Consider the following 15004-nt stretch of genomic DNA (forward strand, 5'->3'; position numbering starts at 1 on the left):
TCCAATAACCTGCCCAGGCTCTGGCAGGGTAACCTCCTACATGAGTTTCCTCCTACTCAGATGTCTTCACACACAACAGACAGTATGTTTGTGGTGGACTTTGCATCAACAGGGAGACACTTCAGATTACACGGAGAGCAGAAAAAGCAGAGAGACAGAACCAAAAGGATTGAGACCACAGTGAGAGACCAGACAATCATGAGAGCAGGGCGTGGGCCAGTGGCGGGCGGAGGACACTGTGATTAATGACATTCAAGCTGTGGAGGTGTCTCACTGCAGGCTCTGCCTCCCCTGTGTATCCTCCTCCTCCTCCTCCTCCTCCTCTTCACTCCTGCTCTCTTCACTCCTGCAGTTCACTTCTCTCCATGTGTTATGATACAGCTCCATACAGCTGTTAACATTATCCTCTCTCCATCTGGACGCCACAGCAGCCTCCAGCCCCTCAGGATACCGGCGTTACTTGAGCTCTGCACCTGGGTGGCAACTGTTGCAGATTCCTGGATCCAGTGGACATTTTTTGGTGTTCTTTTTTCCGTGTGTTGACCGGGAACCTTTGTGAGCTCAAGTGTTTGATTCAGCCGGACCTCCTCCTGCGTGTGTGTGAAAGGTGTTTCATATATCTCATTTCTGGAAGGAGGGAGCTGCTGTGAGGAATTTTACACGAAAGCTGAGTCGGAGATTTCTCACCTGGACACTGAGGAGGCAGCAGGATGGACTTACCCACTTACTTTTGGCTCGTCACCACGACTCTGATGTTGATCCATCTGCATCAAGGTAAAACAACCTTCAGTATGTTTCTCTTTTGCTCCAGTTAGGGTCCATATAATAGATAGAAATATAACAAGGTTGTTCCCAGATGGATGAGGCTCCTTCTGGAAAATCAGAGCTAGGGTATAAGTTGCTGCAGAGTTAGTTTTTCATTTTAAAGTATTAGTAACTGAGGCTGAAAGAAAAACATGCAAAGTAACATTGTGTTTTTACGGTGTTTGAATTGTTGCCCTTTTCTGCAGTGTGACGGTCAAGCAACACTATTACCTAAAAGTCATTCCTCGTTGTAGTTGCCTTTGCTTGTGGTGGTCATGCAGGTAGTTTGTTCACCAGGGGATGTACCTATAAAGAACATTCTAACTATTTAAAATCAGCATTCCCTGCTGGGGGCCAAAGTTGAGCCACTGGGCCCCTTTTCACCCATGTTCCTCCCACTTCTGTGCTGTTATACAATAATTTATGGTCCCCTGAGGATGAATTCTTTAATGATCCCCTGACGTTTCTTTTCGCAGGTCATATTTATCACTTAGCCAGTGAAATAATTCCACATCCACGTGTTAGATTGGCACAAAATTTTGTGCAGATGTTCGTTTCCAGATGATGCACTTGATGCCCCGATGTGGTTCATTGTTTATGTTCCTCTCAGGATGAGTTGTAAAAACGTTCGTGATCCTCTGACTTTTCATGCAGCGCCACCATCAGGTTTTTAATTCAGCCTCCGTTTTTTGCATTAAATAGCAAATGTTAGCAAGTTAAAACACTGAAGATAATTCTGGTGAGCATCACCTGCTAACCATCAACATGTTTAACACAAAGCGCCGCATTGCCAGCGTCCACTCTGTGGGGATATTTACTGATATGTACTTGCTCCCTTTACAGACATGTTGACCGCTGACGCTTTGCACCAGTAAAAATTAAATTGCATGTTTGGTCTCATGCAATATGCATTTTAAGACTCCCTGTTCTAGAGGGACAAAATATAGGAGGGAGTGGATTTCCTGGAAATCGTAGCGGTACCTGGTTTATTGCTGCACTGAGGCCAAAGAGTGTGACTGACATTTAACATCTTAGAAAAGCAGGTGTAAAATCTGCAGCACTCAGGGAACATGTGGAGGGTGAGAGGCTGTAGCAGAGACAGACGGAGAGGGAAGCTCTGCAGCTGCAGTGAGATTGGGCTGAAGCAGCTGGTGATGGAGGAGATGTTTAATTATTTTGTAGCCGTTGACAGAAACGATCCAGTCACAGGAGTTAAAAAGTTTAACCGTAAGTCAGCAGGCACTTCATCAGTCACTGTAAACTCCTTTACATCTGCAGTCTTCATAAGTAAAGGTGTAGATATGAGCACCAACTCTCTGCCTGAGGCTGATATGGCCCAGCCAGACCCACCAGCTTCAGGTCAGGCTGAAATTTCTTATTGTTACCCCAGGCTTGAAACAGGTCCTCGCCAGTTTACTGGTGTTTTCTTTTGTGTGTGTAAATTGCAGGAGTTATAATGGACAGAATCAATGGGGGAAAAGGATCAAAGATGGGAAGTGGCACAGCAGCCGGCGGAGATTGAGAGAGAGCGCTTGTGAGTCAGGGACGGAAAATGAATGAAAGAGAGAAAGAGGGGCTGCTCAGTGGCTTTGGGGCAGTGTTAGCTTCTGCCTCCCCAGCAGTAGAAGAGATGAGTGTAACATGCAGCAAAGAGCAGTGATCGTTATCTGCCTGTCGCATTGCAATGGACCCTGTGCACACTAGTTGCACTGAGAGACATGGCCCACTCTGCCGAACCTATACGACATATTAATGAAATAAGGAATGGAAGAAGGAGAGGTGGTGCGAGGAAACACAGCAGCCCTTTGCTTGTAATAAATGTTTTATGAAATATTTTATATATGTAAAATAAATATATAGAATATATATTTAACATGTAAAAAATATACTTTAATTCAATGGTTCCCAACTGGTGGGTTGTGTTCCAACAGTGGGTTGTGGGTCCATTCTGAATGGGCCGCAAGTAATGCAAACGTGTCAAGTTTGTAAAAAAAAACACACACACTTTATAAGTACAGTGAAATTCTGGCACAAAGCTTTTATTCTGAAGTTCTGTTTCCTGCTGTAGAGTGAGCGACTAACAGACAGCTACTTAGCAGAGAAAGCAGACAAGCTCTGCGACATGACTAAATGTAAGTATGATGCTGAATGTATTTAACTGTATGGATGTCGAACCAGTGACTAAGGAGAAATCTGGACCTTGTGGCTGCACCAGTTGGGAACCACTGTTTTGATATATACTTTTTTTTTATTTTATTTTTTACGCTAGAAATTTGAGTTTTGAATTGGGCCTGCTGCTGTTGTGGTTCAGGCTTGGGTTGGGCTTGTACAGAAACTGTGCAGGTTCATGTAGAGTCAGGTCTGACTTTTTGGGTCCCATCAGAGCTCAAGTGTAGATTTCACTGTGGACTCAGAGGACTCGTCCCTTTTTTATATTTAGAACTTGAGCATTTGTCCCCTCCAATAAAAACATTAAAGTAGTAGAGGACTTTTATTGTGACAAAATTAAAGATATTTAGACCGCAAGCTGATGCTGAAAAGGCACAATGGAGTGCTGCAGGGATGACGTTTTACTTTAGTTCAAAGCAGGAGTTGGCGTCACCCTGGTTTCCTGGTCAAGAAGCCAACAAGATTTTTCAATTCGATTCTGGAATTTTGGCAGAAAATAAACTCTGTGGCAAACAATGACACTTGTGTGTTTTGTTCAATAAAAATAATCTTCACAAATGATCATCACTGTTATGACTACCGAAGCCTAAATGTATTTGCCAGAAGTAAAAAGCTAACGTTCAGCTATAAACAGAACTACAGTACGGTTGCATGACTTAACGTCGCCACCACAACGAGGCTGTAAAGCTGTGTTCGGCATGAAGACGTTCTGAAGCCTCATTTAACCGCTTGTTAGCAACAGTCTTTTTTAAAGACACATAGAAGCTTCAGGGTTCATGAGTGGGGTATTTACTGATGTATTTTATGTGGTAGAACAAAATGTAAAAGTCTCATCAACTTGTGTTAACCACAGATCTTATTTCAGACACTTAACCAAAAACAAATTCAAAACTGGTGGTACTCCCCATGATCCACCCTCTTTTTTAGGGTCTCATGTACCCACACAGATCTCTGTTTATCTGCTGACAGCCTCACACCCTCAACCAGAGCTACACACAGTACCCTCTGCCTCAACATGTCAGGAACTAAATACTGATTACTGGAGGATAAATAAATGGTAGATTGATTACATGGAAAGGTTAGGGTAAGGAGGTGATGGGGTGGTTGCCTGGCAACAACAAAAAGGTGCAGCAAGCATTTTTTTTTACTAGTGGCATTTAATTTAAGCAAAAACCTCCCAACCTCCCAATGTTGAAAGGAAACCACCTCCCTTGTCAGTAAATGCCCCTTTAAACTGAACAATCAGTAAAAGCTGATGCAGTATTTTACGAAGCTGACTGTAATGTGTGACGGTCGTAGAAAATATTCCCATCAGTTTTGTTATAATGTAGTTTTTACATCAGATCAGTGAAATTAGCTCAAAAATCTTGTCAAAAAAAGCCGAAAGACGTTTGCCGTAAAAGAATTTTTAAGGTTTTGAAGAGCTCAAAGGATTCAAGGTTAGATCTTGAGGCTGGTGTGTCGCCTGAGGAGAGGTGTGTTTATCCTTGTTGACTCGTCATTATGAAATGTTGTTTACCGAGTCCTGAGCAGCCCTAAATCCACTCATTTCCTCTTGTTCTACTCTGAGCGTGCTTATTACCGTCAGAGGGAAGTACTTATCACCGAGCTCTCTGAGCATGCTGAATACTCGGGCAGATGTCACCTCCATCATGTTAAAGAAATATTTTTAGGGTGCAGTCTTCAGCAGTGTAGGGGCCTCAAAGGAATTTGTCTGTCAACGTCTTGTCTTTTCTCATGTTTTACTCTCCTGGCTGTGACTTTTTCACTGTCCATACGTTTACATTTACATTCCTCTTACATTACACCCCCCTTCTTCTACTCTCGCTCTGCTGCTCCTTTGTCCGTCATGTCAGAGGCCTGTTAGTGTGTTGCAGGAAACAACACTTTAAATCCCAACAGTGTCTTTCTGTAAGCACTGTGGACACTAAATAAAAGTTAATAGTCCATATAACTACAGAGACAAACTAATGACTGCAACGGCTGACTGAGCGAGTAAAAAAAATGTGTCCACTAGGCTTAAACTGTGAGGATCATGCATTTGGTCGTGTGTGTGTGTGTGTGTGTGTGTGTGTGTGTGTGTGTCTGTGTGTGTTATATTTTTGACCAGTTAAACGTGTCAGTCTAAAGGTTCATTTTGCTGCTCTTCGGTTTCCTGCCCTGTGCACCACCCGGGTCCGGTGGGAGCAGGTCATCCAGCCAATCTGCTAGTACCACTGTCCAGACCCGACGGCGTTGCTGTGGAAATATTGCGCCCATTGAAAGCGTTTTAAAAACAGTGTTGTAACAGTTTGTAGACTTGTAGATTTTGTAGATTTGGTCATTTTTTCTTGATATTTGTTCTTGTACCGCCAGTAAGTAGCAGCCTATGAAGTTAAATTGTTTATTTTTTGATTATTTACTTGTGTTTATAACAAGTAGCAATCTCAAAGGCTGAAAAATGAATCCAAAAACTGCAGTTCCTCTAATGTCCACTTGAGGCTGGCTCCAACAGCGAGTCAGTCCCCACAGACCTCCATGTTAAAACTTTACAGCAGAAATAAACATGTTTACAGCCTGGTGCAAAAAACAGTTTGGTCTCTGTAGCTAATTTCAACATTCATGACAACTGTACAGAGGATGAATTTATATATAACTCACCTGTTTACATTTTATTAAGGCTTTAAATTAAACGATTAAAGGCGCTGTATGTAAGAATGTGGCCAAAACGGTTAATGCATTCAAATTCAAAATACTGCCACGAGTCGTGTCCGCCCCCCCTCCCCTACAGATTTGAGGTTGCTGGACAGCAGCACGCTGGAGACTGATTTGTTTGCCCACGGACGGCTGCCGTGGCAGGGCTGCATCGCCGCGTCCTTGATCTTCCGTTTTCCAGCGGACCGTTCGAGCAAGTCTGGCTTCTCTGCTGCTAATGCTGCTGCCAGGATACAGCTGAGGAGACTGCTAATGCTACGTACGGGGACACTGCTAATGCTGCTTGCTGTGCTGCTGTAGCTCGGTCGTAACTGTAACTGATGCTGAGACTCTACTGACTGCGTGACTGGTAGATGGCGGTGGGTGGCGCAACAGGCCAAAACACAAATTCAAAACATAAACATGATTTGCGGACCGTATAATTTTTTTTAAATGCGAATATTCTGGCTGTAGTATTGTTGTCGGTGAGATCAGTATGTTATATGAACATTATTCCTTCGTCTCTGTGACATATTAGGAGGATTTTATGACTATTTGCTTTAGATTTCTTACATATAGCTCCTTTAAGCGCGGGTTGCTTTGAGCGACAGGCTGTCTGCTGATAGTGTCCTCGACAGAGACCTGCACTATTCCAATTTTGAAAAGCTGCACCCGCCCATACCCGTTAATAAAAGTCCAGCGACCCAACCCTCACCTGTGATTAAACCCCACCCAGGCTTCCGTTCCTCGCATTAAGCTGGTTCTCCGTTCTTGAATTGGACATCTCTTTGAGTGAATGGTGAATATGAATATATATATATACAGTACAGGCCAAAAGTTTGGACACACCTTCTCATTCAATGCGTTTTCTTTATTTTCATGACTATTTACATTGTAGATTCTCACTGAAGGCATCAAAACTATGAATGAACACATGTGGAGTTATGTACTTAACAAAAAAAGGTGAAATAACTGAAAACATGTTTTATATTCTAGTTTCTTCAAAATAGCCACCCTTTGCTCTGATTACTGCTTTGCACACTCTTGGCATTCTCTCCATGAGCTTCAAGAGGTAGTCACCTGAAATGGTTTTCCAACAGTCTTGAAGGAGTTCCCAGAGGTGTTTAGCACTTGTTGGCCCCTTTGCCTTCACTCTGCGGTCCAGCTCACCCCAAACCATCTCGATTGGGTTCAGGTCCGGTGACTGTGGAGGCCAGGTCATCTGCCGCAGCACTCCATCACTCTCCTTCTTGGTCAAATAGCCCTTACACAGCCTGGAGGTGTGTTTGGGGTCATTGTCCTGTTGAAAAATAAATGATTGTCCAACTAAACGCAAACCGGATGGGATGGCATGTCGCTGCAGGATGCTGTGGTAGCCATGCTGGTTCAGTGTGCCTTCAATTTTGAATAAATCCCCAACAGTGTCACCAGCAAAACACCCCCACACCATCACACCTCCTCCTCCATGCTTCACAGTGGGAACTAGGCATGTGGAATCCATCCGTTCACCTTTTCTGCGTCTCACAAAGACACGGCGGTTGGAACCAAAGATCTCAAATTTGGACTCATCAGACCAAAGCACAGATTTCCACTGGTCTAATGTCCATTCCTTGTGTTTCTTGGCCCAAACAAATCTCTTCTGCTTGTTGCCTCTCCTTAGCAGTGGTTTCCTAGCAGCTATTTGACCATGAAGGCCTGATTCACACAGTCTCCTCTTAACAGTTGTTCTAGAGATGGGTCTGCTGCTAGAACTCTGTGTGGCATTCATCTGGTCTTTGATCTGAGCTGCTGTTAACTTGCCATTTCTGAGGCTGGTGACTCGGATGAACTTATCCTCAGAAGCAGAGGTGACTCTTGGTCTTCCTTTCCTGGGTCGGTCCTCATGTGTGCCAGTTTCGTTGTAGCGCTTGATGGTTTTTGCGACTCCACTTGGGGACACATTTAAAGTTTTTGCAATTTTCCAGACTGACTGACCTTCATTTCTTAAAGTAATGATGGCCACTTTTCTTTAGTTAGCTGATTGGTTCTTGCCATAATATGAATTTTAACAGTTGTCCAATAGGGCTGTCGGCTGTGTATTAACCTGACTTCTGCACAACACAACTGATGGTCCCAACCCCATTGATAAAGCAAGAAATTCCACTAATTAACCCTGATAAGGCACACCTGTGAAGTGGAAACCATTTCAGGTGACTACCTCTTGAAGCTCATGGAGAGAATGCCAAGAGTGTGCAAAGCAGTAATCAGAGAAAAGGGTGGCTATTTTGAAGAAACTAGAATATAAAACATGTTTTCAGTTATTTCACCTTTTTTTGTTAAGTACATAACTCCACATGTGTTCATTCATAGTTTTGATGCCTTCAGTGAGAATCTACAATGTAAATAGTCATGAAAATAAAGAAAATGCATTGAATGAGAAGGTGTGTCCAAACTTTTGGCCTGTACTGTATGTGACATAGTGTGGCAGCATTTGTTATGAGAAGCGAGACTCTCCTGCATGTGTGCGTCAGCAAGTGCAGCACAGGCAGTGAAGTTCATGCTTTTATGAAATGAACATTTTATTATAGGTCCTTGAAAAGTCTTGGAAAGTTTGGGAAAATGTGTGGGAACCCTGATCTGCTCACTTTTCTAGTTAATATTTAAGTTTGTCCACTCAACCTGAACCCTAAAACAGCAAACTGTGCTCACTGTGAAGTTCAGAAACAGTTCTCACACTGCAGCGGGTCCACTGCTGATTATCTGCCCTCTGTGGCTCATCAGGAACTGCTGATGAAGAGGAGAGCATGTCTTACTCCCTGCAGCCCAGTAAGGTTTTCCCAGCCTGTCTGGGAATTCAGACTGCAGGCATCTGGACTTAAAAACCTCCATTTTAGGCTGACAGTTTACACTGGCTATCATGTTGGCCTCGGCACCTTTATTACCTCCCAGGAAACTTGATTCCACCGAGGCTAGAACAACACAACGGACATAAAATGCTTGCTGGTGTGTTTAAACTGCCCACACGATCCCATTGCATACCTCCAGTTCCTCTCCATACGTCCACATGCATGCCGACAGAGGTGAAGGAAGCAAACGTTACTGAATCTGTTTTTGGGAGGCTTCTACCTGCAGAAGAATCCTGCCAATTCAAGCAGGCAGCTCACGGATTAGACAGCTGATCCGCCTGTATATTGTCAAATATTGTCAAACCCCGTGGAGCCGGGCGGACTTTCATAACAGGGCAAGAAATTAAACTTTGGATTGGCTGTCTCCAAACAATGAACTGGGCTTTTGTCTCTTCCCACAGTGTTTCTTTTATCTGCCAACTAATGCAGACATTTGCATGCAAGTATGCAAGCTGATGGGCACACATATTCTGCACTCAAAGACAAGAAAACACCAAATAAATTATGGGAAAAGGAAGCTTTGCTGTGAGGGCCACTTGGAGGATTGAACGGGTGCCAAAAGTGGAGACTGCAACCTGACATCTAGGAAAAAGTTTTTGTCCATAAAGTATGAATCACTGCCTCTAGCAAGGAAACAATAAACTACCAGCTGTCAACATCCAGTCGGATGTCATCACATTAGTTCCAATACAAAGAGATTCTGACACATGTCCAAACTGGGGTTTTGACCTACACTTTAAATGAAAAATCATGGCAGTTGTTGGCATTTGAAATGAAAACAACTGGCGTAAAATCTTGATTTTTGATTCAGAATGTGGTCCCAGCTTGAGGTTCCACAATTCTTCTCAAGATATTTTTTTCTAGTCAGCTCCTGGTGAGCATGATATACGATATGACTTGCTTAAGCACCGCGAGGCCCTCTATAACCAGACATTGTTTTATGAGGTTTCTTTTGGCGTCCACAAACAGACCACAAAAATCAAGTTGAGGCTCTGTGGTGTTTGTTTTTATTAATGCTGTCACAGCTACTGGAAACGGCTCCCTGAACAGTGACACATGGAAACCACTGATGGAATAAATGTTTACTAGGATTGTTGCAGCACATACTGTGGTCTGCTGGTAGCAAACAAAAAGTCACGTGGTGTTGGCGCTTCTTTCCACAAGCAGCATGATCCGACCTCGATGGGAGTTTAACGAGGACTCGTTGAGCTGCTCAGAACTGAACCCCGACTGTGACTTAGCAGCCTCGTTTGCCAACAGGATGCGACTCTTGCCAACCCTGCAAACATCGTGTTCATATCAGCTGCTTCCTGTTTGGGAGGGGGCGCCCATTTTGCACTTGTAGTAGCGAGCGGTGTTTCCCTGCTGCCAAAGTCATTTTCAGTTTACATAATACAGTGTCTTGTAAAAGTATTCAACTCACCTGTGTGCAATGGCACCTAAATGCACGGGGTTATCGTGGCTTAAATTCTGGGCCTCTGGGGGCCTCACAAGACTTAACTTGAAAAAAAAGGTTTAAATTTTTGTTCAGTGTGAATATTTTAATATAATACTTTTGACAGGTTTTAGTTAAAAGTTCTAGGACTTTAGAAATGCATAAAAAAAAGAATAATTTTTCTCAAATTTTGGTTGCTCAATTTCTTAACATTTGTGAGTACTTCACTTTTCCAAATTAATCTGCCCACCTGGCAGGTGTGGCATTTCAAGATGCTAATTAAACAGTATCATTGCTATACCAGTGTGCCTCGGGATGGTTGCAATAAAAGGACACTCTAAAGCAATGGTTCCCAACTGGTCCAATCACAGAGTCCAGGGGAGAATGCTCTCAGAGAGCTCTGAACTTAGCCTAAAAAAATCAGTGAGGAGTCCCAGCTTAGGAGTGATTTAGGAAAGTTCTCTTCTCAGAGCAACTCTGAGTGATGAAGGGACAGAAACTTTGACTTCAGTGAGGTGTTGTTGACCCCGCTGTCAGGTGTGATGCATTCTTTTAACAGATTGGTTGTCAGAGACTCACCCCTCTGTGAGCCTGTAAGGTGTGAAGACACCCAGTGGACATGAGATGAACTACAGACTGTGACAGTGTCAGTGGTAGTGTGATCACTACTGAATGAAGGTTGAGACAGACTCAACTCATCACTGCTGCTCTGATGTGTTTTTACAGTTTTCCAAATATCTCAGTGTTGTGACCATTTTATTTCTGGCGTTATAAAGTTATGGCGTTAGGTGAGAAGTGTGTGTGTATCCCTAATGACATCAACCACACATATTATCAATACACGATCTAATATGAAGCATTTTCTTTACTCAGTGTCATCCACTGTTTAGAGACCATTTCTCTGACCTCTTTGTGTTTCCATTATTTTATCATCTGCTTAAGAAACTCTTAAACCTCTTAAAGTCCTCCTCCCTGCTCCTAAGAGTTTTTCACCTTAGGAGTTCTTTTAAGAGCTTATATGCTTTGTGAATATCTTTAATCTTTACAAGGACCTAATCTTAACTTTAAGGGGAAATTCTAAGTAAAAGTCACAACTCAAAGAATTCTCTTAGAATTTTGTCACTGGGACCAAAAATTACTCTGACTTTACGAGTAGTTGTTCCGACTTAAGGGGGTGTTCACATGACTTTTCCCAGACAGTAACTAATTTTTCTGATTATTCCGACACTACATAAATACAGGGTAAAACTGGTTAATTATTTATCCTCAGTCTGACGAGTCAGACCTGCGACCTGTGCCTCCAATCTCCTCTGTATAAACCACAGTCAGCTCTACACTATAACCAGGATATTGCGTGAGAATGTGTTTTGTGTGTGAGAGTGTGTGTGTGTGTGATTTTTGGAGGATATGCGATAACCGTGGATGACAAGCGCAACATCTCCGTGCTAAATGAATTAAAACCCGCAGCATTATGTTCAGCATCAGCACAAAACACCTCAGTTCAGCCCAGTTTGGTTTGGCAGCACTGAAAGTGACCATACCAACCGTTTGGGAGGTCGTGTTTGCTTTCTGAGTGTATTTGTGCTGTGAGATAAGGAGACAGAGTTCATTTTTCAAAAGTGTATCCAATCAGGATAATTAAATGTCTTGCTTTAATTTGATCAGTATCTCTGAAATATTCGTAATTTATGAAGTTCAGACTTTCATTGCATGAAAAGGCCCAAATGAACATTTATCTTTTGCTTTTTCTGACCTTTCTGTCATTGTCTTATTCCAAACAGTAAGTTGATTAAACTAATGTGATGTTGACCCCACATGAGTTCAGGAAGTCAGGGTCGAGCCTGCAGCTGGTAATTATCAGCGTCATCAGGACTTATAAGCTGAGCAGGAGTTTAGGGTTTCGTTCTAGGGATGTGGTGAATTATTGTGTACTTTCTTGAACCACCATGAAATCATACATATTCATTTTCCTGGGAGGGAGATTTACGAGAAGCCTCTACAACCTGCAAGGTCAGGGTCGCTCGACCAACACGGGCAGCCAGAGTTATCAGCAGTGGTCTTGCCACCTCGTAGGAGCTCATACTGTAGGAATAGTTAAAGGGTGATCAGTAAAGAAGCACATGACTCCACGGTCCTGGAAACACTTGTAAAACTGTACAAGAACAAACACATTTTTCTCTTTGAGTTTCTTAAGTCTTTCACCTCAGTTTAGTATTGACAGAGATTTAACTTTGACTTTGATGTAATTAATCCTAAATATTTCTTCACCAGTCCAGTGTCTCTGACAGTCTCCATCCATGTCAGTGAAAACATGGATGCTTCACACACAGAAGATCTATACAATCAGCACAGTTTCAGGATTAGAGTCACCAATTCAGTATCTGACCAAATGTCTCCCCTTCTGTTCCTGAGATATGACGTTAAAACATGATGATGTCACAGTCAAGCTGACCTTTGACTTTTTGGATATAAAATGTCATCACTTCATTATTTTATCCTGTTGGACATTTGTGTGAAAATGAGTCATAATTAGCATATGGATTCTTCCATTTTGGCCAAAAACATGTTTTGCAAGGTCACACTGACCTTTGACCTTCGACTACCAAATTCTAATCAGTTCATTGCCCAAAATCGCCAGTTCCTTTTGGAGTTCAAGTGGACAGTTGTGCCAAATCCTTAAAAAAAAAATCCTGTATGTCGCAACCAATGCCGTCATCAACAGAAGCACGTAGTTAGGTTGAGAAACGGGAAGCAAGCACTGAGCTCCTGGGTGAAAGTCTGAGGTTTGCTGGACTCAGCCGCCTCCCCTCCTGCCCACTGTACAGGGACTTTCCAGCTACTTATAATACATTGTTACCAGCAGCATTTCAACCTCACACCGTCTACTGGTGCATCATACTGCCATGACAGGTGCTGTCCAGCCGTGTTATGAACTGAATTACGCTTCCCACACGCGTACCATGATGCCAAGACAGGTGCCATTTAACTTATCTTAACACCACAGAAGGTTCCATCTAGCTGTCTTACAAACTGACACCGCCTGCCAGCATATTATACCGCCATGAAAGGTGGCTTTTGGCATCAGGTGTCTGATGCTGATATGCTGATAGAGCAGGGGTATTTGACAACTTAGGAACGAAAACGGGCTGATCTGACTGAGAAGGACACTATCAGCAGACAGTCTCTCACTCAAAGAGGCCCTGTCCTTAATTATGCGTAACTTTGAGCCTTAATAAAATGTAAACAGGTGAATTATACATAAATTCAGCCCCTGTACAGTTGTCATTAATGTTGAAATTAGCTACAGAGACCAGAACTGTTTTTGTACCAGGCTGTAAACATGTTTATTTCTACATTTTAACAGGGGGGTCTGTGGGGACTCGCTGTTTTCTCCTACCTTAATGAGAAAAACAGAAAAGAAATGCAAAGAATGTTGGCATGTTTAAGAAATCGAGGAGAACCAGGGTCAAAGAAACAGTCATGTAAAATAGAGACTGAGAAGTTTGGATGCTACAATGAAGACCAGAACAGTAGCTCCATTATCCCCTCTCATGATCTTGTTCTTTATGATACAGTAGTGATGCGTGTCTAACGGCGAGCTGCTGTGCTGACAGATTCGTCTGTCTGGCACTGGATCAAACAGGTGCAGGGGAACACTGAAGCCTCACCTGTACCTGAAACTACCTCACAACAATAGATGCAAGTAGACATCTAGGCTGAGCCACAGAAAGACTCTTAACAGCCTGTTTATCAGGTATGAACATGCATCTGGCGATCGATCACAAGTCCATTGCGCCAATGTAAACAACCACCAAGACATATTGTGATCAGCCAGACCACTGGCTGAGGTGGTCTGGGACGCATTTCACCATGTGTCTTTTGTATTGTAAAACTTAATCTGTCTGATGTGTCTCCAACAAGGATTACGTCATCAATGCAGGACATGGTGGTTGTTTTGGTGACAGTGCACTAATCCTCTGTAACTTAACCGTTTTATCAAGAGTTGGACAAAGTGTAGTGTGACTGTCTATCATTTTGCCCTGTGGAAGGAGACGTGTAGAAATCTGCTGACAGTGATATCTCCAACCACTAACTTGACTAGCAAGCATGCTAGGAAGAGTGTGGACATATTAATTGTGCGAGGGGCCCTATGACCGTCTAAGTGATGTAAGCAGCAACAGAATCCGACCGCAAGTGATCAGCTGGACACCAATGATGGACATAGGTGTGAATGGCAATGTTTGTCTTACCCTGACCTTCTTACCCTGACCCAAACCAATCTTACGTGGTGCATACAGTATGCACACATGCTAGCAGCTCTGTGAAGCTGTACTGAGACACAGCAGTGCTAAGAGCTAAACGCTGACATTACCTAAACATAACCAAGTCGACTGACAAAATAATTTTAAATCTCCTTCTGTGGTCTTCATCAGAGAGTGTACTCCATTTATAACAGTACCCTCAGACTCTTGACCTCTTACTTTGTGGTTGCTTTGGATGTTTCTGATTGATCAATCATAGCTGATACACTTTAGATAATGTTGAAAGCAAAAAGACAAACACCTTAATTGTCCAGATCCTGTGTAAAATAGTGACAGTGACGTCAGTCATTGCTTTGTGGATTCCCATTTTGAAGCCTCGAGTCTGGTAGTTTCGCCGTCCCCATCATGGGTTTTTGGAGCCAGAAGTGACCATATATGGACAGTAGGATTAAGCTTGCTGCAAATTTGCATTCCTAGGTTGGCAAAAGGAGGCAAAAGGATGGCACTATTCTCCCTCAGATTGGCAAGTACTCGTTGGCTTCATTGGTTGGGTTGGTAAGGTGGAGGCAAAAGAAGTGGATTGATTCAGGTCAGGGAAGCCAATCACAGGCAGGGTAAGGCAGAATGGGGCAGGTCGTGCCTTGGCTATCCTAGGAAATGCAAATTCACTACCGTAACGCTAGGTGCTGTATTTACAACTATGGTTAACTGTGATGATGCTAATGCTAATTTTTCTAACAAAACACAGGCTTAAAGCCTTTAGACAAATTTTACTT

The 15004-nt window shown here is 43.0% G+C and overlaps 1 protein-coding gene across 1 annotated transcript in view; it reads left to right on the plus strand.

Moving 5' to 3' along the window:
* Window positions 1–228: 228 nt before the first annotated feature.
* LOC117271091 (endothelin-2) overlaps window positions 229–15004 on the plus strand; it is a 34140-nt gene continuing 19364 nt past the window's right edge. Inside the window, exon 1 of the mRNA XM_033649189.2 lies at window positions 229–774. Coding sequence (XP_033505080.1) covers window positions 711–774 — 64 coding nt within the window. The 5' untranslated portion in view covers window positions 229–710. The remainder of the gene's footprint in view (window positions 775–15004) is intronic.

The sequence above is a fragment of the Epinephelus lanceolatus genome, chromosome 13, assembly GCF_041903045.1.
Source record: "Epinephelus lanceolatus isolate andai-2023 chromosome 13, ASM4190304v1, whole genome shotgun sequence".
Lineage (NCBI taxonomy): Eukaryota > Metazoa > Chordata > Actinopteri > Perciformes > Serranidae > Epinephelus > Epinephelus lanceolatus.